The sequence below is a fragment of the Ornithodoros turicata genome, unplaced genomic scaffold, assembly GCF_037126465.1.
Source record: "Ornithodoros turicata isolate Travis unplaced genomic scaffold, ASM3712646v1 Chromosome39, whole genome shotgun sequence".
Taxonomy (NCBI): domain Eukaryota; kingdom Metazoa; phylum Arthropoda; class Arachnida; order Ixodida; family Argasidae; genus Ornithodoros; species Ornithodoros turicata.
In genome coordinates this window covers 1,275,681-1,301,022 of record NW_026999369.1, presented here as the reverse complement: position 1 = coordinate 1,301,022, position 25,342 = coordinate 1,275,681, and the positions used below count along the sequence as shown (strand labels likewise).

General features: G+C 46.4%; 1 protein-coding gene and 1 long non-coding RNA gene across 3 annotated transcripts; one reads left to right on the top strand and one right to left on the bottom strand.

The window, feature by feature from the left end:
• Positions 1-300: 300 nt before the first annotated feature.
• On the top strand, positions 301-6,936 carry LOC135374025 (uncharacterized). 2 transcript variants are annotated; one of them, XR_010416721.1, is made up of 4 exons: positions 301-606; positions 1,170-1,598; positions 2,762-2,969; positions 6,366-6,936. It is a non-coding gene; the product is annotated as an uncharacterized LOC135374025 (long non-coding RNA). The 2 variants fall into 2 exon arrangements; XR_010416720.1 differs by lacking the exon at positions 301-606 and having other exon boundaries at positions 946-1,598.
• Positions 6,937-11,828: 4,892 nt separating this feature from the next.
• On the bottom strand, positions 11,829-16,844 carry LOC135374019 (uncharacterized). Its single transcript, XM_064607039.1, has 4 exons — positions 16,700-16,844; positions 16,046-16,574; positions 15,135-15,960; positions 11,829-12,401 (listed from the first exon to the last, which is right to left on the bottom strand). The coding sequence occupies exons 1-4, from the start codon at positions 16,842-16,844 to the stop codon at positions 11,829-11,831; spliced, it is 2,073 nt and encodes a 690-aa protein (XP_064463109.1).
• Between the last annotated feature and the right edge of the window lie 8,498 nt (positions 16,845-25,342).

Below are 25,342 nucleotides of genomic sequence, written 5' to 3'. Positions count from 1 at the left end.
GCGACGCTTTGCATATTAGACGACGGGATGGCTGAAGGTCACGCTGTTTCCACTCAGACTGTGATATCTCTTCTCCTGATTTGCATGAGCACGCAAGCAAGTCGAATAAACGCTCGAAGATACACGATGTTATTGCAATAGCAAGCATTTGCATATAAGACAACTCGTTGGATAAACGTCGTACCTTTTTACTCTAGCCGGTGTCGCCTTTGCAACTCGAAGACAGGAAAAATAATTACTATGCGATACTTGTTGCGCCGCAGGAAAAAGAAGAAGAAGAAAAGACGCAGTATACTAATGACAGCTACCTCCATGCTGACTGCTTTGATTTCTGAACAGAGCGAGCCAGCCCGGGTAAAGCCGTAATTACCTCTCAAGGATAAACGATAATATCACTTTCCTCATCACGTCTTTGGGGCGAGACGGTCGACGCTGCAGTCTCATAGGCAAACGAAGCGATTTCTATATAAGACGGTTCGTCCGCAACGCTTTCCAGACTGAGCTGGAATGCCAAGTGAATGCCACTTGATTGTTTTCAGGTGGATTCACTTGACATTCCAGCTCAGGTTTTTCCGTGCGGGTGTTTGACTGGAAAAGCAGACTAAGGTGAGTACATGCTTTTTTCTTTTCTCTTGTTATAAGTTCTTCCCCTGTGAGCGTGCAAGGTCACAGCCATTTATGGAATGCATGTACGCGAAAGAAAAAAGAAAAGAGGTTCATTCCTTCCCACTGCCGACATGCAAATCTTTGTGATTTTAAAGTGCACCTTCTTAGATCGTCGCAGTAGATGAAATGAAAAATGAACGATTGCAAACAGTACAACATTATTTTTTTATTTAGGACATTGCATTGCGTTGTATGTTTTGGAGGACATTGCTAATTTACAAGTCGGCTTCACCTAACTTCTACGTGCGTTGCGGGAAGTCAACGTTAGGAAATGCTCAATCTTGCTGGATTGCTTGTTCCTTTGCATTTCAATTCAGCGGAACGGTGTTTTTTTTTAATTGTTTGACTTTGGTTCTTCATAAAACATATTTTCCAGTTCATCGTCTTTGTTGTAACTACTCCGACGGGGTTGAAGGGCCATCTCACATTTTGGGCTTGTAAGATCGACTTCTTCTAAGCATTTTTTAGCTTCTCTCTTTCATTTCATGTTCGGGTAACAACAGAACACTTCACCTGCACGTCAATGGCAAACAGGTCAGAAAGAAAGGAATGTGTCTACCTTCATTTGTGAGATGTAGCTAGTCTTCACCCAACTCCTACGTGCATTGGGGGAAAGCCTACTTTAGGAAATGTTCAGTCTTGCTACTGCATGTTTCTTTGCATTTAAACTTAGCGAAACGGTGTTTTTTTTTAATCGTTTGATTTTGGTTTGACATAAAACATATTTTCCAGTTCATCTTCCTTCTTTTGCTGTAACTACTCCGAGGAGGTTGAAGGGAAGAGTTTGAGATCTTCCTTGACAACAAGGCAAAAATGTGTGCTATACAATGGAGAAGAGGTGGAAAACTTTTTTTTTTCAAGTTAATCCACTCGGGATTCCAGATGAAGATTTTTTTCTTCGTGACAGTGTTTGACTGGAAAGACAGACTGTGGTAAGTACATGGATTTGCCCTCCTCTTTTGCAATACATATATATATATAATGCTTTTCTATGAACATGCAAGTCATTTATGGAAATGCAAATATAAGGAACGACAAGGTTTCATGCCTCCCACTTTCAGTGGCGACATGCAGGTCTTTGTGATTTAAGGAATGCTTTCCTAGTCCATCACAGGAAGTGAAAACGTTTGCAAACAGTTACTTTTTTTTTATTTAGATACAAGGACAGTGAAATCACAGCCCTTTTAGATAGTGAGATTCCATAGCCAGAGTGATGTCGACCAATTGTTCTGCCAAGAGAGTAAATGTTGCCTGGGCAGCGGCGAAGTTTTAACTCACGTTCTAAGCACAAAGAGCATACATCTGAGCATTCGTTATCGTAATAGGTCCTTGTAAGATTGGCTGTCTCTAAGCATTTTTGCAGCTGGCGTGTTTCATTTCGTGTTAGGGTAACACCAGAACGCTTCGGTTTACCGTTTTCACTCCAAATGCGTACCACAAGCAAGTCAGAAGGGCACGAATGTACATAAACATATTTTTCCAGTTCAGCTTCTTTGCTGCAATTGCCCTGATGAAGCTGAAGGGAAGAGGATGGAAGCTTCGTTAGCTCGATGATCACCACAACAAGCAAAAACGTGTGCCACACAACGGAGAAGAGAACACACAAACATCTATCCATGTCTGTTCACTCACAATGAAATGAGAGGGCTTAGTACAAATGTACATTTTTATTTCCCTGATACACGAGCGGTGATCATTTTTTTATGCTCCATTGTGCACCAGTCGATGTTTGAAGAGGTCAAGTGTTAGCTTGCTGATGTAGCCTGTTAAGTAGTGCCAACCTTCAGACTCGGCTTGTTCCATGAAACATAGACTCTCGGCAGCAAGATGCATAGCGTCAACCTCGTCAGCATATGTCAAAATTTCGTCCACGTGACGTGACCATTCAGCAAGTAAGGCGAAAGGTGATTCCGAGGCAAACGTACAGGCGGTGTGAACTCTGGCATACATTGTATTTGCAGGTTTCCAAGTAACCCTGTCAGGAGGTTGATCTGGCAACGCTTGAAACAACACCATATCCGTCACAATTTTAAAAGCTTCCACGAGCGAAGTTTTGCCTACTTGTGTTAACCCACATTCCAATATCTCCTTGTAGGAGACGTGTTTGAGGCGACACACAGGCTGCATCCGAAATTCGTGTGTGTAACCTCTTCTCCATCTGCCACACACATCTCTACCTAGCACAGGCTGCTCTTCATCTGCGTCTGATGATGACGACCGTGCGCCATCAAGCCGAGGATCAACCTCAGGCCATGTTGTGTCATCGGCGGCTGACTTGTCTTGACTGGTCATTACAAACCAAGGTAATTTTCTGCGATCCACTTCTTGTCCAGACTGCCAGTGAACTGAACCAAGTACTGAAGCTTCCCATTTCTAACTCGTCGTTTTATGATCTTCTCTACTTTTGGAACCTCTCTCACTCGTACAATTTCACTCTCATAAAACCCACCAATGATGTCTTCATTTTTAAGATCACGTAATAGGTACGTGTTACGATACCCTAACTTGATCGCTCTCACCACGAAGAGTTCTGACGTAAATGACCCTAAATAACGTTTTATTATCTGATGTCTGTATTTTGCAATTCTCACTACGTCTCCAACACTGTAGCACGGCTTTTTTGTGGTCCAACCGGGCTGGGGTACAGTCTCTCTCGGAAAATGTGCTCGTTTTCTTTCTTTACGTCCACTGGTCTGGCAGAAAGCGATCTGTGTACGCGATTGTTGTAAGCTTTCACTACTTGAGGTAAAATGTTCACATATCGCTTGTGACCCTGGAATGTGAAGATACGGTACAGTGTGGTCACAATTGTTCGCTGAGATCGCTCACAGATTGAAGCCTTCATAGGTGAATTTGTGTGGATGAGCCGGATCCCCCTTGCTTTCAGAAACTGTTGTACCACCTTGTTTGTAAATTCTGTTCCACGATCTGTGTGCAAAAGCTTGGGTGCCCCAATTCTTTTAAAGGCAAGTTTAAAAGCTCGAATAACCTCGGGAGATTGTTTATTACGAATAGGTACAATGGCAAGAAGCCGAGAGAAAGCATCTATACAAAAGAGCAAATAGCGAAAACCATCGTTCTGGTTCTTTAGACTTTGCAAATCCTTTAGGTCAGCCTGGAATAGTTCGCGAAGTCCAAGTGCAATGGTTTTTCGAAACTTCGTGGGTCGCTTGTATTCCTTATGCAAATTGTACACATCACTTGTCTCCAGAAATTTCGTGACTTTGTCCTTCTTTTCGCCAATGGCTCGAGCAAGTCTCTGCACTCCACCAAAGCTGCCGACATGTTGCGGGTCATAGTAGGCTGCCATTAGTACTTCTTCCTACTGCAAACTCTAAGAGCATCGAGTGATAGATAAGCGTTGATTGTAGCTGAAACGTCTCCTCTCATCCAGAGAGGTTGCCTGTTGTGAAGTTCGTACTTCAAAAGCTCAACAATAGATGAGTGTGGCACCACCTTTCCGTGACAGATAACTCTTCCGTACTCGTCGTAAGCCAGAACCGTTGTCATCAGCTGAAGCATAGCTAATACCTTTTTATGATGTCTTGGAGGGAAGTGTGACAGTATTTTTTCTTCTTCGAAGTAGCCTCTCTTCTCGGAGTTCAGTACGGTGTCCATGTGAGCTGTCGTGCGCGCGTCGCGGCTCGTGTGAGCGGTGGTGACGCACGTCGAGGTGTGGAAGCTTCACTTACGGAATGAGGTGAAGGAGTGGCCAGAGTTTTCTCTGCTGTATGTTTTTGAAGACGAGATGGGTGCACAATAAGTGCTGGTAAGTTTAGCTTGACCAATAGCGGCAAAATCTGATCAAAATAGGCTGGTCTTTGAACATTTCTTGCTTTCGTCACGAGATAGTATACGAGGTCAATTATATTGGTATTGTCTACTCGCTCACCATCGACAATTACCTGAAATGTTTTCCTATCCCATGAGATCGTTGGTTCCAGAAGACGTAATAGGTTTTCTGATCTGATTTTATAGCCACTGCTCATGAAATCAACGACAGTATTACTTTTTTCCTCGGTCTGTGTTTCCTCTTCTCTCGCTGTTGTTGAACCCAGTGTAGGTGTGCTCTCACTCACAGTGGGATGTAGCAAGGAGTGAAGATATTGGATTATCTCTTTTGCTTTGATATCGTCTGGTTCATTTTTCTTCAATATCTGTGGGATGGGGGTTTCCCGGTAAGGCACAAGCTCGTATTTCTGCATCGACTACACTCCGATTGCTTTTGCTATCGCCCTTCCACCTAAAGTCGAGAGGAGACCCAGCAAAGGTGGCAAAAGGAACTGTAGAAAACCACCAGATTGTTGCAATACCTTTCGAACTTTCTTCACTCCTGTAGTGTCTCGTTTTGCCAAAAAGCGGATAGGTGTTGCATAAGGTTGCAACTGATTTCTCACTCTTGGAGCTACCTTAATGTTTCCTTTACAAAGATTCATACAAATCTCTTGAATAGCAGTTAGTTGCTCTCTCGTAGCATGTTCCAGGAGAAAATAACGTTGCTCCAGCAACTTTGCATCAGCAAGCAACTGAAGAAAATGAATATTCTTCTTGACACGTTTCATGTTTTATATACTATTTGTCGCTGGTCGTCTGGAAATATATTAGTCCACACTCTAAATTGGTCTGAACAGTTTTGGGATAGGTCAATTACAAGGTATGAATATGGTTTCTTGCAAGCATCTTATATATACTTGGCAGTAGTTCACTTTTCTTTCGACCAAACAGTTGTCGTGAAAGTATTTGCATTTGGTCCGCAGTGCGGGCGGAACGACATAAAATTAAGGCACTGCTGTTAAACTGAATGCATCTATACAGAGGATCATTAATAAATAAATATTGTGTTATGAAAATAGCTGAACAGTTGAGGTGGTGACAGCCAGCTACATAAAAATTGCAGATTTCTTTGAGCCTTTGTTTGTCGGCTAAGCAATCATCAAATCTAATTAAAGAATTTCTTACAGTATCAAGATTACTAGGAATATCCTGACTGAAGGTTACCTCTGGAAAATTATCGAAGATTGGTTGTTTGTACAAGTATATGTACAATATATGATCAAATGGTTTGTCGAAGACAGCAGCTCTATGTTTAATTAGACGTGTAACAAGTGTCGTCTTTCCACTCTGGCTTTGACCTGATATGGTCATTGAGACCGGAGTGGTAAACCTATAAGGTACAACCTCAGCCATCTTTTGCAAATGAATGAAGCATGCTATGAAATCACAACATTACATAAAGGAAGGTTACAGCAAAGACGAGCCTGTACATCACTCTCAGATTGGCTAAACTGAAATACAGACATTCAAGGTTGTAGACATTCAAGGTTGCACACAGCCGTGTTAGTTATCAGACCAGGAGCATTCTATAATGGAAGGTTACAACAAAAAGCAAAGACAAGTCTGTGCTCTAAGCTTGCCCAAAGTCGAAGTACACACGTTCAAGGTTGTAGACATTCAAGGTTGTGCACGCAGGTATGTTAGTTACCTGACCAATGAAGTTAGATAGGACACACTGAAACACGTATAACGTTGCAAGGATGTAGACGTTCAAGGCTGTGCACACATGTTAGAGAGCTGCATGCAATCGCTATATAAGAGCGGACATAGAGAGTGGTTCTTCATTCAGAACGTCGGACTGAGGAGGTGTGTTACATATTCCTGTGGAAGATGTAAGAGTTTACAAATCTATTCTTCTCTTTCAGTTCATTCTATACAGCAAGAGGAGAAAGCAAATTGTCATCATAACAGCGAAGCCTCCATAACACAAGTAAGCTATGTCATCCGTCATGGAAAAGTTGGATAAACTGAAAAAATGTGGTGACGGTGAAATTCAGAAAATGAGCAACATACCCAAAAACGAAAAGTTCGAAGTGCTGGACATTCAGAAAATTGACACTATGTATGGCGAGGCAGTATACGTGGAGCTCCGCATGGAAAACGACAAGCCAGTGAAAGTGTATCTACCTGGACGCTTCAAAAAATTGTCGGAGGAAGAACTAGAGGAAATGCGACTGCTTCCAAATCTCAAAATGGAGAAGAAAGAACGGTTTACCAAAGATGGTAAAAAAGTCATTTCGCCAGATATTATCTTCACCAATTCGAAGAGAAAGTGATGAGATATGGTGATGTGTCACTTATGCTCCCAGCACGAACGGCAGTATTATGCAACAGCATTAGGTCTTCAGATTCACTTAGCAAATGTTCACAATCTTCAAGCCCCCTGCATTCCTTTTTGTGAGACTTTGTGCACACTGCGAAACTATACTAATCGGTTCGAGCTACATTGAAACGACAGGGACGTTAGTGGACATGACGTTACAACCTTTTTTTATGAGTACAGACAGTACATTGCTGATGTCTTACGACACTTTGGTTTCCCACTGCGCTATTTTGTATTGCTTAAAGTGGAACTTGGTCGTCACACGCCAGACGATGAGTTACAGCTCGAAATTAGTTTCGTGCCTTCCAAAGTAGTGACAGTATGGTCACAGGCAGATATAGAACCTTCTATCACTCAAGTGACTGCTGAAATAGCACAAAATTTGGAAAACCTCGAAGTAGAAGGTTCAGGTTTTTTTCTCTTTCGCATTCATGCCTGTATCATGAACATTGGACGTTTGATGCCTCAACTGATTGGATGTGCCCAGTTTGAGTTACCGCAAGAATTGAAGCATAAGTTTCGTTCTCTGTTGTGTGTGGACTTTGGTTTGCATGAAGATGAGCAGAACATGTGTTTTGCCTTCTCTGTAATAGCTGCACTGCATCCTGCTACTGGTTATCGCAGGCGAAGGGCATCTTCATACAGACCATATATTTCTGAGTATGTTTTTCTGAAAACATTCCCGGTAGCTTTCCCAAAAGAGGTTGAAGCATTCGAAAAAAATAATGGTATCAGTATCAATGTGTACGCCTACGAAAGGAAGATAAATCTCTGTACCCCATCAAAGTTGTCGATGACGAGCGTGAGAAACATGTGGATCTGTTGCTAATCGACTCTCATTTTCTGCTTATCACAAATTTTAATGAATTATTTCAACCTAGCGGACGGTTCCATTGCAAGAGGTGTATGATGGGCTTCTCATCAGACAGAATCCTCAGTGATCATTTAAAGATATGTTTGCATGAGAAGGTTGCTAAGACAATTTACCCTAAGAAGGGAGAGACGGTAGCATTTGCCGGGGAACATCTCATGTCGGAAGTCCCTTTCTACTGTGTATATGATTTTGAAAGTGTTTTGTCACCTTGTTTGGAAGAAACAAACGTGTATGAGGATCACTGTCCTTCCTCATTTTGCCTTTTGGTTATACGTGCATCCGACTCACACGTGTTGCAAAAGCATCTTTTCCGTGGTCCTAATTGTGTCACAGTATTTATGGAGCCGCTGCGGAAATTGCATGACGAAATTTTAGGATGGACACATGCTTTTGCACCTCTAGAAATGACCGAAGAGAATAAGCGTCAACATACAGCAGCCACTCATTGTATTATCTGCAAAGAATCCTTTGCTAAAAGACAAAAAGTTCGAGACCATGACCATGTAAGCGGAGAATTTCGACAAACACTATGTCAGACGTGTAACCTGAAACTGAGAGTGCCACCCAAGATTCCAATCATTGCACATAATGCTAACTATGACATGAGTTTTCTCCTGTCTCATTTACATCTGCGTAAGAAGTCAGACATCAACGTGATTGCCACCAGCTGTCAAAAATTTAAAGCAATTGACATCGGCTCTTATCGATTCTTGGACAGTTTGAGTTTTCTGAACGCAAGCCTTGAAACACTGGTGAAAAATCTACGCGATAAAGGTGAATCCAACTTTCAATGCCTTCGCCAGTTTTTTTCCAAATGAGGAACACTTTCAGCTGGTTGTTCATAAGGGGGCCTTCTGTTATAACTTTGTCACCAGTTTTGAAGCCTATGATGAGCCTTCGCTACCACCTCGAGATAAGTTCTTTAGCATTTTGAATGGAACCGAAGTAAGTGAACAAGACTACAACCACGCGCAGAATGTGTATGAAAAATTTCGGCTCAAGAGTCTTGGAGAGTATTCGGACTTATACCTTCTGACAGACACACTGCTTTTAGCAGATGTGTTTCAGAACTTTCGAAAGTGGACACTCGATGTGCACAAGATTGAACCGTTTCATTTTGTATCCCTTCCAGGATTAAGCATGTCTTGTGCACTAAAAATCAGTCAGGTAGAACTAGAACTAATTAACGACCCCAACGCGTACCTGCTCATCGAGAATGGCTTACGAGGAGGTGTCACACAGTGCTCCCTGAGAAAAGCAACTGTGAATGTGCCAGGAACAGAACAGTTTGATCCCGAAAAAGAAAAAAAATAATTAACTACATTGATGTAAATGGCCTGTATGGAGCAGTCATGAGAGAACCATTGCCTTACGGAGGATTTGAGTGGCTCACTGAGGAGGAAATTGTTAACTTGGATATAGCTCAGATACGAGATTATACCCCTGCGGGTTACTTTCTTGAGGTAGATCTAGTGTATGACCGAGCAACTCATGAACGCCACAGGGATCTTCCCGTTGCCCCTGAAAAAATGTCCGTTCGTTATGAGCTATTGTCAGACTATCAGAAGGTGCTCATGAAGAAGTTCAATCTTCGACAGAAAGCTACCGAAGCAAAACTGTTGCTAACATTAGTTGATAAAGAGAGGTACTTTCTCCACTATCGCAATTTGCAACTGTATCTGCAATTGGGGTTGCGTCTCACTAAAGTTCACAGGGTTCTCAAGTTCAATCAAAAGCCCTTTGTGCGATCCTATGTCGACTTCAATCACGAACTTCAGAAGCGAGCTACAAACGCATTTGAGAAACAGCAATCAAAGCTAATGATTAATAGTGTATACGGCAGGACATGTATGCAAGTCAGGAAATTCGTAAATTGTCGCCTCACAGTAACAGATGAGCAAGTGTTGAAGCTTCTACGTAAACCAAACTTGAAACAGTTCCGCCCTCTGAGCTCTCACGTCATCTTGTTCCAATTTAGTCAGTCTGTTCTTCGCATGAAGCAACCGCTGTACCTGGGCTTCACAATATTGGAATTGTCTAAGCTGAAGATGTTTGATTTTTATCATAACCATCTTCTCCGTGTAGCCCCTGATACACGACTGCTATACATGGACACTGATTCTTACATTGTGATGCTGAGTGACGATAAATTACTCCACGAACTAGCTGATGAGCATCTAGACAACTCTGGATATGACCCTGATCACCCACTCTATTCGACAAAAAACAGGATGGTACTAGGAAAGTTTAAAAATGAGCTTCCTCGTGATCACATTCTTGGCTTCTGTTGTCTGAAGCCAAAGCTGTACACCCTCGATCTGTGCAGCAAAAAGCAGTACAATCGCGCTAAGGGTGTTAAGCAATGTGAAGCACAAAAACTCCACTTCTCTATGTACACGAATGCTCTCGAGCAGGGCACAATGCATAAAGTTAAACAGAACCTCATTGTGCACAAGGACAATGTCAACAAAAGTGTGTCAGTGACAAAAATAGCCCTCAATCCACTGGATACGAAACGCTTCATTTGTGATGATGGAATTGACACGCTACCTTTTGGCTATGGTTGTATTTTTTTAATGTGTACGGATTGGTCTCTCTAATGAAGCGATGGTGTTGGGGTGTGCACCGTCACGAGGTTTCATTACAGAGTTGGCATACAGGAGTAGGAGGGAACTCATCTGTTATCACCCCCCGCAACAGATGTTGCCCTTCTATTCCTGGTCCCACAGAAAAAAATTGTAATAAAGATGTTACATCCATATAGCTATGGTTTGTCATATATTAGAACGATGTCATGTTAGAACCATGAACTAAAGCTATTGCATTATTCCACATCTATGGTTGTCAGTGTGGGATTACTTACAACTGTGAGTTAGGAGCTAGAGGATATTTGTTAGCCACGAGTGATGACTAAGCTAAGACCTGGTCTGATGAATTTCATGTCTTCCTGAAGTAATCTGTAGCTCTTGATGTCAGTGAAAGAGACAGTTTGCTTTCCCATATTGCTGCATGCATTTGCGATGGAAATAACAACTGACTTTGTCTGCACGTCACTGTTTGTAAATGGACCGTCTCAGACGAATTTGATTATATGTGCGTGAAATAACCTGTTTTCTAAGAATTTGATTATAAGAGTATGTGATAACCAGTTTCTAATTGCATGTATGTAATCTATAACAACGTCTTTGTTTGCAAGTCAGTGTTTGCAAATAGCCTGTCTCAGATGAGAGTCACTGTTTGTAAATGATCCGTGTCAGAAAATTTTTGATTATACAGTCAAACTCCTTTACAACGAAACTCAGGGGACAGCAAAAAAATTCGCAGTAAAGGTATTTTCGTTAAAAAGGATGTCATTATTGGACCTATAGGGCTCCAGCAAGACCGCAAAAAAATTTGCTGTAGTGGTATTTTCGTTAAAAAGGTGTTCGCTATAAAGGAGTTTGACTGTATGTGTATGAAATAACCAGTTTCTAATACCATGTATGTAATCATCAACAATGTCTTTGTTTGCAAGTCACTGTTTGTAAATAGCCTACCTCAGATGAGATTTTTTTTATTACCAATGATTCATTATATAGTGTGCAAATTAAGTTGACAAATAAAGCTCTTTTCAGGCAAACTGAAATTTTATTGAATGCTCATAGTACACTACAGCATGACATATCCTCTGTTTTTCTTGGGAAATTTTTTCGAACAAGTGTTTCTATCAATCTGTCATTGTGTCTGAAGTTGGTTGGTGAAAACTTCTGAGTGCACTCTTGAAGAGAGAAACCACAGGCTAAAAGACTACCTACATACAAGCAGTACAGTCCACATGTAGCAGATCCATATCCCTGAAGTCGTTTTGCATTGTAGTGAAAGGAAGATGTTGGGTGAATAAACTGGTAGATTTCTTTGCAAACTGGTCGTATGCCGTAGCTGTCGAAATAAGAAATGCTGTTGTTCTTAGAGATCTAACATAAGGTCCAGTGTTCTCCAGGAGAGGATCTTGGAGCTGTGTTTACAGCATACAGCCCTGGTTCAGCTTTTTGACTTGCAATTTCATTGCATGCAAATGTTCCACGAAACAGTGGCCTTGTGCAGTGATTTCGAGCAAAGGCTGCATAAAATTCCCATTCCTCCATTTTTTTTCTATACGAATTTGACTCGTCTGTCTTTGTTGATTTCTAGCACACGAGGTGTTTCTGAAACAAAGAGAACTGTAACAGCCTCTGTAAGATTTCCACCAAATGTTAGGGTGAGACGAACATTGGCTTGTACCACTGGACTCAGTGACTGCACTTCCACATCTGGAGTGAGATGGTAGTAGAGCATAAACGTTTCTTTCTCATATGCAGCCAGAGCTAGAGGTATGTCTTTCCGCTTCAGCTTGTGAAGCAAATTCATATATCCTTTAGAGTAGATCGATCGTTGAAAGTCAAAGTCATCTGTGTACTGTTGTCCACCAACGTCAAGCACAGCTCTCTCAAGCTTGAAATTTTCAAGTTTAAATGGATTCCTTTGTCTGTTACCCTGGTAGGCTTCACTTCTAACCATCAATACTGTCAGCTTTGAGGGAACTCGTTCACTGTAAAGGTCATCGAAAATCACTTGAGATTGATTTGGAGCAAGTGTCCTGTACTTAATCTCTAATCCTCGAAGGAGGTATGATGCTGGAGTTCTCTGAAGTCTTCGTTCGATGCCGACGAGTACACTTGGAGAAACCTGCACACGTCGCAGGTACAACACAATTCGTGAAAACTCTATAGTGTGTTTTTCAGTCTCGCTGGCAGGTGCAAGAAGTCGAAAATCATCTGTGTTCTGACGAAGGACAACTCTTATGTCGACTCCATTGAGAAGAAACTTTTCCTGTTGACATATATCACTGAAGATAGGGGAATAAAGATCGCAGAGTGTCGAACCTTTGGTCCGTTTGTAGCGTGCAAAAATTCATTTTGCCTCAACAGGAGCAGTAAAATTTTCAGATTCTCCCACTGTATCTGGTTCGTAGAGCATTGCAGAGAGGGTGTGAGTTTGAGTAACATTATTAGCATTTGTTATTATGTCCAAGTATGAACGATATGCATAATTTTCGAAGTTAGAAACCAGTGTCGAATTAAGGTAGACGTGGACATGATGAAAGAGCGAGGATGCAAATGCTTGCACAGGTATCACACTATCTGGTGTCACTGTACTGCCAACTGTACTTGATGCTGTATCTCCATTTTTCCGTACAATTTTGCATTGAATGTGTAGAAAACTAGACTGCAAGTTAAAGAATCCACCTCCGAGACCTGGAACATTATATTCGATTACACCACTTGCTGTAGGGGCAGAAACTGGAAAAAACTCCACATATTCTGACTTCTCCAAGGAAAAGTTTGTTGGAGGAAGAGAAAACAGTTCCAATTGGTTCGTGGTGCAGAGGCAGGAATTCTTATGTACTATTGCGATGCTAGACATTTTCTGTAGTAAAAAAATCGACCTTTCTTCGCTTCTTCAGGGATTTTACTGACCGACCCACCCTCTTACGTTTGCTTTTATTGTTGACAGATTGTTTTCTTTTCCTTCCTTTTCCTCTGAGCCTCTGAAGCAACTCGTCACGTGTTGAATGGATTGTACGACCAACTCCTTTCCTTAGAGCCTCTCTAAACGTTGATCCCTGCTTAACTTCTTCTGCTATGTGTCGTCCAGTGTCGAGGAGCTTTCGACTCACGTAGGGAGCTACCTTCTTCGTTAGTATAGGTATAAACTGCTGCACTAAATCAGAGAAATAACCAGATCTGACTTGATCAAGAGGAGCTGAATAATGTGGCGGTGGTTGATCACGTTTGCCCATACCATAATGTGCTATGCAACAGGGTGCCTGTGTTATATACATTTTCAAAAATGCAGTGTCACTCCAACACGTCATGAGCCGGCAATGAATGGAATGAAATCACCTATCTCGTTTGCCAGTTCGATTTGAATGGTGGTCAGTTCTTTTGCTATCACATATTTATATATATTTATAGTAAAGATTAGTGAAATAATATGAAATCACTTCATTCCGACTCTGCACTCTGAAAGGGAGTAAACGGAGAAGAGGTGCCGTGATATCACCGACAGCTTCATTCTCAATGATGTCACTGTAAATAAAGATATAATTTTGTGCTGGAAAAAGACAGACATCCCGCTGGGCTACAGCAAAACTTGAGAAGGTTGTCCTTTTTCCGAATCCAAGCATCAGAGCCAAATATGGATGAAATGTGACATAACCCTCGCTACGACCTCCCAGCTGACAAACTCCATTGTATGGATTATAAAACAAAACACGTGCACTTTCTGGTAGCCCTAGCTTTGTTCGGTATGCATGATTTATTGCATCAACTAGGTCCTTTCCCGACTCGTAATACCCTTCTGGAATTTCATATGTTGTTGTACGTGAGCGGTCCATGATTAAAGTAATTTTTTCTTCTGTATCCTCTTGAAACTTCAATACTTTTACTAGTTGACCTTCATCCACTTCCGAACATCCAATAATCTTTTCAGGAAAACCAAGCTTGGCAGAGAGAGCTAGGCTCAACTCAAGTCCGGTATTGAGTGGCAATTGTAGCTCATAATGTCCAGTGACACGTAGAATCCTTGCTTGGCTTTTTAAATGTTTCGTTAGGAATTGTCGAATTGGTATGATAATGTTTTCTCCTGCGCGAAACTTAATTTGCTCTGTTGTGAGTGTAGGAGCAAAGAGACTAGTTTCAGATATAGCGTTAACAGTGTCCGTGACGTTCTTAATTGCAAACGGGACATTCACCTCTGTCAGGGCAACTTCCCACTTCTCATCTAAGTGCACGGCATGAGCAAGTTTAACTCTGAACTTACTCATCGTGTTATTAGGAAATACATCGGTGGAAGCGTTTGAGAGTAAATTGATGTAGAACTGGTCTGCCATTTTTTATTGTTCTGACTGATCTCCGTTTGCATGCACCGTTTTTATAAGACTGAGGCGCCTGCCCAGTCTTAGTTATTTACATAGTAGGTGTGCATGCAACCTAATTATAATAAGAAGCGCGTGTTGCGCGTGCGAGGGACTTGCTGGAGGCTGGCTTACGATATGGGGGCTGGTGCCCACGTGGTTAATTCCTCAGATGACACAGTGAGGTCGGTATCACTCTGACGTGGTTTACTCCAACACAGTAGAGCGTGCACCTAATTATAATATTAACAAAGGCATGTTGCAGGGATGGCCTACCAGATGGAGTCGTGAAAGTGGGCTGGTGCCCACGTGGTTAATTCCTCAGTGAGGTCGGTATCTGTGGGGTGGCGCTCACGTGGTTTAGCCCTAATTAACATTCGCAAGAGCGGGATGGGGCGGGGACGGGGGCGGTCTTGTTTGTTGATGCTAAATACGCAAGCTAGCGTATCTAGCAATTGTTTTGCTAGGTAGGCTCTGCTAGATACACCAGCTTTTCTGACTACTCGGTTGTCTAGCCTCGACAGAGCCCCGCGGGAGTCCGTGAGGATAACCGCTTTGGTGGCGCTCGTCTTGGCGATGATGTCCAGGGCTTCCGTGATCGCGAGGAGTTCTGCATCCGTGGAGGAGAGGAGTCCGGACAATCCTTCGGTCCAGGAGAACTGTGTTGCTGGGATGTGGCAGGCCAGGGAGCAGGCGCGTCGTCCAGGGTCGACTGAGGCGTCCGTGTACACGTGCAGGTAGTCCTGGTAGCTCTCATGAAGGCGCTCGGCGGCCAGGAACTGTGCCACCGCATCCGGAACGTCCTTTTTCCGCGGCAGGCCTGGCAGTGTTGTCCGGATGGCGGTCCCGAGGAGCCTCCATGGAGCATCTGGACTGGGAACTGGTGGGATGGGCTGGAACAGCTGGTCCTGCGTGAAAAGTGTACATGAAAAACGGCTCCGTTGTCGGTCCCTTAGACGCTGCAGTAGCGCCCTTCCGGTTGTTGTCCTGTTCAGTCTGGTGAGCTGGTTCAGCAGGTGTTGGGTGGCTCGTAGTTGGAGAGGGAGAGCGGCAGCCTCGGCGTACACGGCGACGTTCCGCATCCGAGGTGGGCGTCCTAGAGCCAGCTTCAGTCCGCGACGGTGGAGCAGTTCCAGGGATTCCAGCGCTGATCTGCTGGGCTTGGCGTAGGGAGGTCCGAACAGCATCCGTGCGGCTGTGGTGGCGTTGTGGATGGTCAGGAGGGTCCTCTGGGGGCAGCCGGAGTGCCGTCCGCTGAGTCGCTTGGTCACATTCAGGGTTGTCTTGCATCGGGTCTGGAGGTCCTTGACGAGTGGCGCCCAGGAAGACCTGGAATCCAAGGTTACTCCGAGAAAACCTGTTCCAGTGGTGTGTTTTCCATCAGGATCGGTTCGAGCAGCGTACACCAGTTTGCCGTGAACCAAGCAGCATGACCCTGGTCTTTTCGGCTGACGGGGTGAGTCCGAGGCCACGGATGTACTCGGTCGTAGCGTCCACGCCCTTCTGGATGGTCTTCATCACTTTCCAGGGGTCCTTGCCGTTGGTCCACAGGCAGATGTCGTCCGCGTAGATGGAGAGTTGCAGGGGAGGTGTTGTTGCTGGTAGGGCCTTGGGAAGTCCAGCCATGACGAGGTTGAAGAGCAGGGGGCTCAGGATACTGCCTTGAGGTAGACCGAGGTTCTGTGGGCGTGGGGAGCTCAGCGTCCATCCCAGTCGGACCCTGAAAGAGCGGTTGGAAAGTAGAGCGTGAATGAAAGCAGCTGCCTTGCCTCCGATTCCAGGGTCGACGAGGGAGTCCATGACGGTGTTGATGGGGACGCTGTCGAAGGCGGCCTTGATGTCGAAGAACACCACTGCCGTTCTGCACTTGCGTTGGGCGGCGTCGTCCACGTCCGAGACCAGGTCCAGCACAGAGTCCTGGCAGCAAAGGTTGCGTCTAAAACCTGTCATGCAGGGGGGAAAAAGGACTTGGAATTAAGTAGCCATGTAATGCGGCGATGTAGCAACCGCTCTCTCAACTTAGCCAAGCATGATGTGAGCGATATCGGTCGATAGGAGCTCAGTTCGCCCGGGGGCTTCCCTTGCTTCAATATCGGCACGATGACGCTCTCTTTCCAGGATGGTGGTAGCATGCTGTGGTCCCAGCACTGGTTGAGCCGTGTAGTTGTCTTGTCCGGTAGGTTTCGCAGGCACTGGTAGGTGAGTCCGTCCATCCCAGGGGCTGACTTGGCTTTCAGGGGGTCCAGGGCGAAGCGCAGTTCTCAGGCCGTGAAGGGGTGGTCCATGTCCGTGGGGGATGCCGGAGGCGCCGCCGTGGAGGGGACGTCCCTCCCTGCGCCGAACAGGTCGGCGAAGTCCTCTGCGAGCTCCTCAAGGGAGACCCCTTTGGCTAGAGCCATGGAGCTGAAGGGGTTCGCCTTCCTCCTTCCCGCCAGGGCGTTGACGACAGACCAGAGTTTCCGGGCCGATGTGCTGCTGGTCAGGGAGGCTGAGAACTGCTTCCATTGGGAGCGCTGCAGCGTGACCGCGTATCTGCGCAGGGCGGCGGAAACTCGTCGGTAAGCCGTCAGACGCCTGGGGGAGTGGTTCCGACGCAGGGCCCTCTGTGCGCGGCGCCTCGTAGCACACAGCCGGAAGTACTTCAGGTCAGGTTTGGGTCCGGTTGCTGGCGCAGTCCCGGACTTGGTTGCGGCGGCCAGGGCTGTCCTGATGTCCTCGCAGATGTCCTGGGAGGCTGGAGATCCGTCCAGGCAGGCTCGGAAGGAGTCCCACACGACGATGGTGGTCCGTCGCTTCGGGGCTTGTAGGCCAGGGTCACGTCGATCGGGAAGTGGTCGCTGCCCCAGGTGTCCATTCCGACTTCCCAGTGCGCAGGGACGTCCGGGGTGTGCAGGGTGACGTCGATGGCGCTGGATACTGGTGGCCTGTAAAAGGTTACCTCACCTGTGTTGGCGACGAGCAGACTGCAATCCTCCAGGGACTGCACTAGGCGTCGGCCGCGGCGGTCAGCTTTGCAAGAACCCCAGAGCGGATGGTGCGCGTTGAGGTCACCGCAGAGAAGCAGAGGGCCTGGCAGGGAGGACTGCACTTGCTGCAGGAAGTCGTCAGGTATCTGGTCCACCGTAACCGCGTAGCTGGGACGGATGTAAGCAGAGGCGACACTGAGTGAGTCATTTCCAAAACTTACCTTTACAGCTGTGACTTCAATCACGGCGACGACAGCTGGTCTGTGGGCAGCTGGGTTTGTGCCAGGTGCCTTGGGTCGAAGACTGCCGTGCAGCCGTGGCCGAAGTGTGGTATGCTGGGAGAGGTGTACATAATGAAGCCAGGTAGCCCCGTCGTGTCCGGAATGTTGCATTCCTGGAGGCAGATGACGCTGTAGCTGGTCTTGGAGAGGCGCTGCTTGAGCTCGGCCATCCTGGGTCGTAGTCCGGCGCAGTTCCATTGCAGGACGCGGGGGAAGGCGGGTGCGGTAGGTTGTTGGCTCCGGTGGGGCTTACTGTCCATAACAAAGTAGGAAGCAGACTGGTAAGCATTGGTTCCATTACCTTGAAGGCTTGGACTTCTGGGATGTTGCTGGCAGCTGGGATGGCAGCCAGCATGGCACGGAAGGCTGTGATGAGCAGGGGGACCAACGTCATCACCAGCTCGGTGCCCTGGGGAGGTGCAGGTTCCGGACTGGCAGCAGCTTCCTGTACAGCAGGCTTGAGAGGGGCCGCCGTCGTCCGCGGGGGTCTGTTGGCGGCAGGCGGCGGCGGTCTCTGGGTCGGGACAGGGTCCCTGGGCAGATCCCAAACACTGGGGGTAGCATTAGTGTCAGGAATCTTACATGAGGCCGGTTTGGCTGTGGCAGGCTTCTTGGCAGGGGCCGCTGGCTTCGGCAGTGCTGGGAAGGCGTCGGCGCTGCGGACGGGTGCTGGGCGCGTTGGCTTCACGACGGCAGGGTTGATGCGGCCGCTCCGGGACGGGCGGATCTCGCAGGCTTCCGTCTTCACAGCAGCGATGGCGGCCTTCCTCCTGGGGCATCCTCCGAAGCTGGCTGGATGGGGACCTCCGCAGTTGGCGCACCGTTGCTCCTTCCGCGTCGTGCAGTCCTTGAAGGCGTGGCTCCTGGCGCATGCGCGGCAGTGCTCCGACCGACGGCAGTACTTGGCAACGTGCCCAAAGCCCTGGCAACGATAACACTGGGTGGGTGAGAAGTACTCGCTTACCTTGAACGCTGCTCGTTGTGCCGCCACGGATGTACTCGGTCGTAGCGTCCACGCCCTTCTGGATGGTCTTCATCACTTTCCAGGGGTCCTTGCCGTTGGTCCACAGGCAGATGTCGTCCGCGTAGATGGAGAGTTGCAGGGGAGGTGTTGTTGCTGGTAGGGCCTTGGGAAGTCCAGCCATGACGAGGTTGAAGAGCAGGGGGCTCAGGATAGCGCCTTGAGGTAGACCGAGGTTCTGTGGGCGTGGGGAGCTCAGCGTCGATCCCAGTCGGACCCTGAAAGAGCGGTTGGAAAGTAGAACGGGAATGAAAGCAGCTGTCTTGCCTCCGATTCCAGGGTCGACGAGGGAGTCCATGACGGTGTTGATGGGGACGCTGTCGAAGGCGGCCTTTATGTCGAAGAACACCACTGCCGTTCTGCACTTGCGTTGGGCGGCGTCGTCCACGTCCGAGACCAGGTCCAGCACAGAGTCCTGGCAGCAAAGGTTGCGTCTAAAACCTGTCATGCAGGGGGAAAAGAGGACTTGGAATTAAGTAGCCATGTAATGCGGCGATGTAGCAACCGCTCTGTCAACTTTGCCAAGCATGATGTGAGCGATATCGGTCGATAGGAGCTCAGTTCGCCCGGGGGCTTCCCTTGCTTCAATATCGGCACGATGACGCTCTCTTTCCAGGATGGTGGTAGCATGCTGTGGTCCCAGCACTGGTTGATGGAATCCAGGAGCCGTGTAGTTGTCTTGTCCGGTAGGTTTCGCAGGCACTGGTAGGTGAGTCCGTCCATCCCAGGGGCTGACTTGGCTTTCAGGGGGTCCAGGGCGAAGCGCAGTTCTCAGGCCGTGAAGGGGTGGTCCATGTCCGTGGGGATGCCGGAGGCGCCTATATCCTATATACTCCAAAAGCGTTATCTGCAGCATTCAACTCGCGTTATATAGCTTACGCGTTACGAAAAAGCATGTGAAGCTGCAACAATGTGCTCCAAAATACGACACAGGCGCCGACTCGCCTTAGTGGCTACCGAGTACCGACTAAGCCACTGTGTCGTAGACGATCCCAACGTGTCTGCATCGCAGTACTTTTTTCTCTGCATCGGGATCGTTAAAAAAAATTGGAGCATTACGAAAACGCATCTGAAGCTGCAACAATCTGCTCCGAAAGCGTTATATGTATCATCCAACTAGCCTTATATAGCTTACGCGTTACGAAAAAGCATCTGAAGCTGCAACAATCTATATACTCCAAAAGCGTTATCTGCAGCATTCAACTCGCGTTATATAGCTTACGCGTTACGAAAAAGCATGTGAAGCTGCAACAATGTGCTCCAAAATACGACACAGGCGCCGACTCGCCTTAGTGGCTACCGAGTACCGACTAAGCCACTGTGTCGTAGACGGTCCCAACGTGTCTGCATCGCAGTACTTTTTTCTCTGCGTCGGGATCGTTAAAAAAATTGGAGGATGACGAAAACGCATCTGAAGCTGCACCAATCTGCTCCGAAAGCGTTATATGTATCATCCAACAAGCGTTATATAGCTTACGCGTTACGAAAAAGAATCTGAAGCTGCAACAATCTATATACTCCAAAAGCGTTATCTGCAGCATTCAACTCGCGTTATATAGCTTACGCGTTACGAAAAAGCATGTGAAGCTGCAACAATGTGCTCCAAAATACGACACAGGCGCCGACTCGCCTTAGTGGCTACCGAGTACCGACTAAGCCACTGTGTCGTAGACGGTCCCAACGTGTCTGCATCGCAGTACTTTTTTCTCTGCGTCGGGATCGTTAAAAGAAAATTGGAGCATTACGAAAACGCATCTGAAGCTGTAACAATCTGCTCCGAAATCTCCGAATCTGTATCATCCAACTAGCGTTATATAGCTTACGCGTTACGAAAACGCATCTGAGGCTGCACAAAGATAGGTGGTGGAAGGAACATCTTGCCGTGAAGGAACGTCTGTGAAATTTACCATACAGAAAAATTAGAGGAGCAGAAGAAACCATCAAGCAAGAATAAGAATTAAATGTTCCATGTTCTGTTCCATGAAAGGCTCAGTTCACTCACCAAGAATGCTGTCGGGAACTGTCAACTCCACTTTGGAAGATTTCGTGGGCGGCCTTTGCAGAAGGAACATCTTGTCGTGAAGGAACATCTGTGAAAATTAGCATACAGAAAAATTAGAGGAACAGAAGAAACCATCAAGCAAGAATAAGAATTAAATGTTCCATGTTCCATGTTCTGTTCCATGAAAGGCTCAGTTCACTCACCAAGAATGCTGTCGGGAACTGTCAACTCCACTTTGGAAGATTTCGTGGGCGGCCTTTGCAGAAGGAACATCTTGCCGTGAAGGAACATCTGTGAAAATTAGCATACAGAAAAATTAGAGGAATAGAAGAAACCAAGAAGCAAGAATAAGAATGAAATGTTCCATGTTCCATGTTCTGTTCCATGAAAGGCTCAGTTCGCTCACCAAGAATGCTGTCGGGAACTGTCAACTCCACTTTGGTGGAAGATTTCCTGGGCAATTTCGTAGGAGGTCCTTGCAGAAGGAGCATCTGTGAAAATTACCATACAGCAAGATTAGAGGAATAGAAGAAACCTAGAAGCAAGAATAAGAATGAAATGTTCCATGTTCTGTTCCATGAAAGCCTCAGTTCAGTCGCCACGAATGCTGTCGGGAACTGTCAACGGAAATGCGAGCCAGACTTAAAAAAGCCACTCCTTCTTATCGTCTTTGGTGATCTTGAGCCTGAGTCTAGCGCCGCCATTTTACGCGGGCGTTGGTGATAAGGCTGCAACACGTCCATTGTCCAACACTATGTCCATTCTTTGGGGGAAATAGGACGTTATGAACGCTGTAGCTCCGAAGCTATTTCATTTTAGTGCAATGAGGGATAGAAGAATGCGCAGATGGCGCAGCGTGGTGGCATACTATGTGCGCTTACAGCGCGGAGAAGACACAAAAAAGAAGAGGAAAGAGGCGTAGAGGCAGGCAAGATGGTGGACGACATGCATGAAGAACGAAACCTGAACGTCGGTTCTACGTGGGTTTCTTTCAGTGTTTTCCCTGAAAAATAGTTTTAAAACCACTCAATTGTAAGAAGTGCCGCCAAAAAAACTGCTGGAAATTTCCAACACAATCCGGGCGCACTTGTGCGGAGTAAACGAGGGCAAAATATCAACAAAACATATGCCTCTTTGAGGTAGACCAAACAAAAAGCTATTCCACCTTTTATTTGTATGGGGAACAACGCATTGAACAATATCAAACTGGTTTAACTAATGAGCGTCTCTTTTCGCCACCCGCTTACGACGTCGTGTCGTTCGTCGCCAAGTGAAAGCTGGCCCTTATCCAATAGACCTCTCCCTGTTTGTAAACAAATGACGTCATAGTGCTCGAGAGCGCGACTAATTTGATAGTGTTGATATACGTTCGGAGTTAGGAACTTACAAGGTCTGCCTTACTTACAACAATTACTTACAACAATCTGCTCCGAAAGCGTTATATGTATCATCCAACAAGCGTTATATAGCTTACGCGTTACGAAAAAGCATCTGAAGCTGCAACAATCTATATACTCCAAAAGCGTTATCTGCAGCATTCAACTCGCGTTATATAGCTTACGCGTTACGAAAAAGCATGTGAAGCTGCAACAATGTGCTCCAAAATACGACACAGGCGCCGACTCGCCTTAGTGGCTACCGAGTACCGACTAAGCCACTGTGTCGTAGACATAGCTGGGCGTCCTCACTCATGAGGACCCTCATGAGAACGCCTCACCCTCACCTCACGACGATGAGGTGAGGGTGAGTGAGGCCAGACCACGCTGAATGTTCCTCACGAGGACAGTCGTGAGGCATTGTCCCTCATGAGGCCCACTGTGAGGGACCTCATGAGGCCAGTCGTCGTGAGGCCATCAATACGTGAGGGTACAACGAATTCTGTGAGGAGCCTCACGGATGAGGCCGTGAGGCCCTTTGTGAGGAACCTCACGGATGAGGCCATGAGGCCTTTCGTGAGGAACCTCATGGATGAGGCTGTGAAGCCTTTCGTGAGGGACCTCACGGATGAGGCTGTGAAGCCTTTCGTGAGGGACCTCACGGATGAGGCTGTGAGGCCTTTCGTGAGGGACCTCACGGATAGGTCGTGAAGTCCTGACGGTCCGTGACGCACCTCACAGATGAGGTGATGGGTTCGGGCTCGGGCTCCTCTTTGCTGATGCCAAACACTAACGTTATATGTCACTGTGACAGTAGCAATTGTTACCAAATTTATCCAATCACTCGACGAAACCCTTAAGCAGCTGAATGCCGCGCAGTATCATTAGTACCAACTACTGACACAGTAGTTCAACGCCAACGTGTCAGGTGAACATGAAGGAAAGTTCTTTTAAGGCTTATGTGCCTACTAGTGACTTGAAGACACGTCACGCCATAATGGTATTCACGAGGCGAGACTCGTGAGGATGAGGGTCCTCATGAGAAGAATGTACGTGAAACCATAAGGGCCGTCATGAGGTGAGGGTACGTGAGGATGAGGACTCGTGAGGCCATGTGGGTCCTCATTAGGCGAAAGTACGTGAGGCGCCGTGAGGACATGAGGGCCCTCATGAGGTGAGGACACGTGAGGATGAGGACCTCATGAGGTGAAGATACGTGAGGCCATAAGGGTTGTGAATAGCCTCATGAGGTGAAGGCATGTGAGGATGAGGATGATAAGGCCTCTCGGGATCCCGATGCCCTGAGATGAGGTTTGTGAGGGCAAAATTTAAAATGGAATGTGAGGGTGAGGGTGACTGAGGTTTAGTTACTAGTGAGGAAGATTGGGTGAGGGTGAGTGAGGCCAATAAAGTCTGTGCTTCGTGAGGTGAGGATGAGTGAGGCCGCTGGAAAATACCCACCTATGCACGGGTGTGAAGCCATACAGATGCAACCTCCGTGCTGCAGGAACACATACAGCGTTCATGCTCAACAGGAACACACACAGCTCAGACAAGCAGCTAGGGCTAACACGATCGAGCACGGGCTAGTTGAGCCAGAGCACTGACCTGCGGTTCGACACGTAGCCAAGACATGTTTGGATAGAAAATGTACAAGTGCAGGGGCGACCATCCAAGTACCACTTTAATTTTTGTCGCACGTCCTTAACACAGAAGGCCTGTAATGCACAGTGAGGAAAGGCTGTACGGACACAATCCGTATCCCACCGTATTTTATTTCTGTTGTCTGTTAAAAGGGACCACGGAGAAATTTACCGAAACCGATTTACCATGTGGAGTATGAACCAAGGTGACTGCTGCCGACCTGACCGTTGCCGGCGAGACAGACACTATACAAAGTGTTCCACGAGAGGGTGTCACTCAGATCTAAAAATATCATGGAATACACACAATACAGACATTAGCCACAGATTCAGGCCTTTTGCATTAATGCTACGCATTAATTGAACTAGGTTGCGTAATTAAACTAAAAAATTGCCAAATAAATGCAGCATTTCTCTTCCTGAATTCAGAAGCCTACAGCCATAACACACTATTACCAAATTTGTTTTTCTTTAAAATTTTCCCCCAAGATTTCTACAAAAATTTGCTAGCCAAAACAAGCTGCCTCTGGGTGAAGCGTGCTAGCTTTATTTGTGGAACTGTCGACTCCGTCCAGATGCCCTCCCCCTTGTTCGAGAGGACAGTAAACTATGCCACAATGAAACATTTCACCTTTATCAACGTACCAGCACCAGCCACCGATGATTGGGGGCTGCACGACAGGGGCAAAGTAGAAGAGAGAACTCCAGGAACTAGAACACATATTTTCTTCCACTGTGTCGAGCGGTTGTCTAGCCAATTCAGTTACCACAATAATATTGTCGATAATACAATATTGAGAATGGTCTCGAGGCCAAATGTTAATGCTCCCTTTCCATCGTACTTAACAAGCACCGATTTTACAGGACGTTTAGCCTAACGTGAAAGAAAGAAATATTAAAGTATCTACTTGTCAGAACACTACGGGATCAGCGCTATTTATCCTGTGAAGATTTTGCCATGCATTCCGAGACTTCCATCAGAAATTAAATTTTCCCAATAAACCTCCACCCGAGAAACGTCATCATGAGGTTGGTAGACAGACTGAAACCGAAAGAGATCGGAAGGGGAGAGCTGGGTTCCACGAATGGGCATTTGTTCGCTACCTCCTATTGAAAGAAAACTGGGAACGAAGATCGCGTCCCTTTCAGAGACCATCGTAATCCCCTCAAGACCGTGGCTTTCAGGCGCAACCTTGTTCGCCACTAGCTTTGAACGTAGTTCAACTCTACCAAACTCGAGAGGCTGTCGAACGTTATGACGTCATTTGTTCACAAACAGGTAGAGGTCTATTCAACTCCTAAATTTGCCGTGTCAGTCTGAGATTGTCAATGTTGTTTTTTCCATAAACAAAAATCACGTGTCCGCTCTATTACGGAATACATTCTCTGCTCCGTACTCTCTACAATAATAATAGCTGGGAA

Coding starts and splice junctions, on each gene's coding strand:
- LOC135374019 (XM_064607039.1), bottom strand. CDS start 16,844: ATGGACGGACTCACCTACCAGTGCCTGCGAAACCTACCGGACAAGACA. Junction 16,575..16,699: donor GAAGCAAGGGAAGCCCCCGG/GCGAACTGAGCT, acceptor CCTGCATGACAG/GTTTTAGACGCAACCTTTGC. Junction 12,402..15,134: donor TGTCGAGGCTAGACAACCGA/GTAGTCAGAAAA, acceptor CGACGTGTGCAG/GTTTCTCCAAGTGTACTCGT.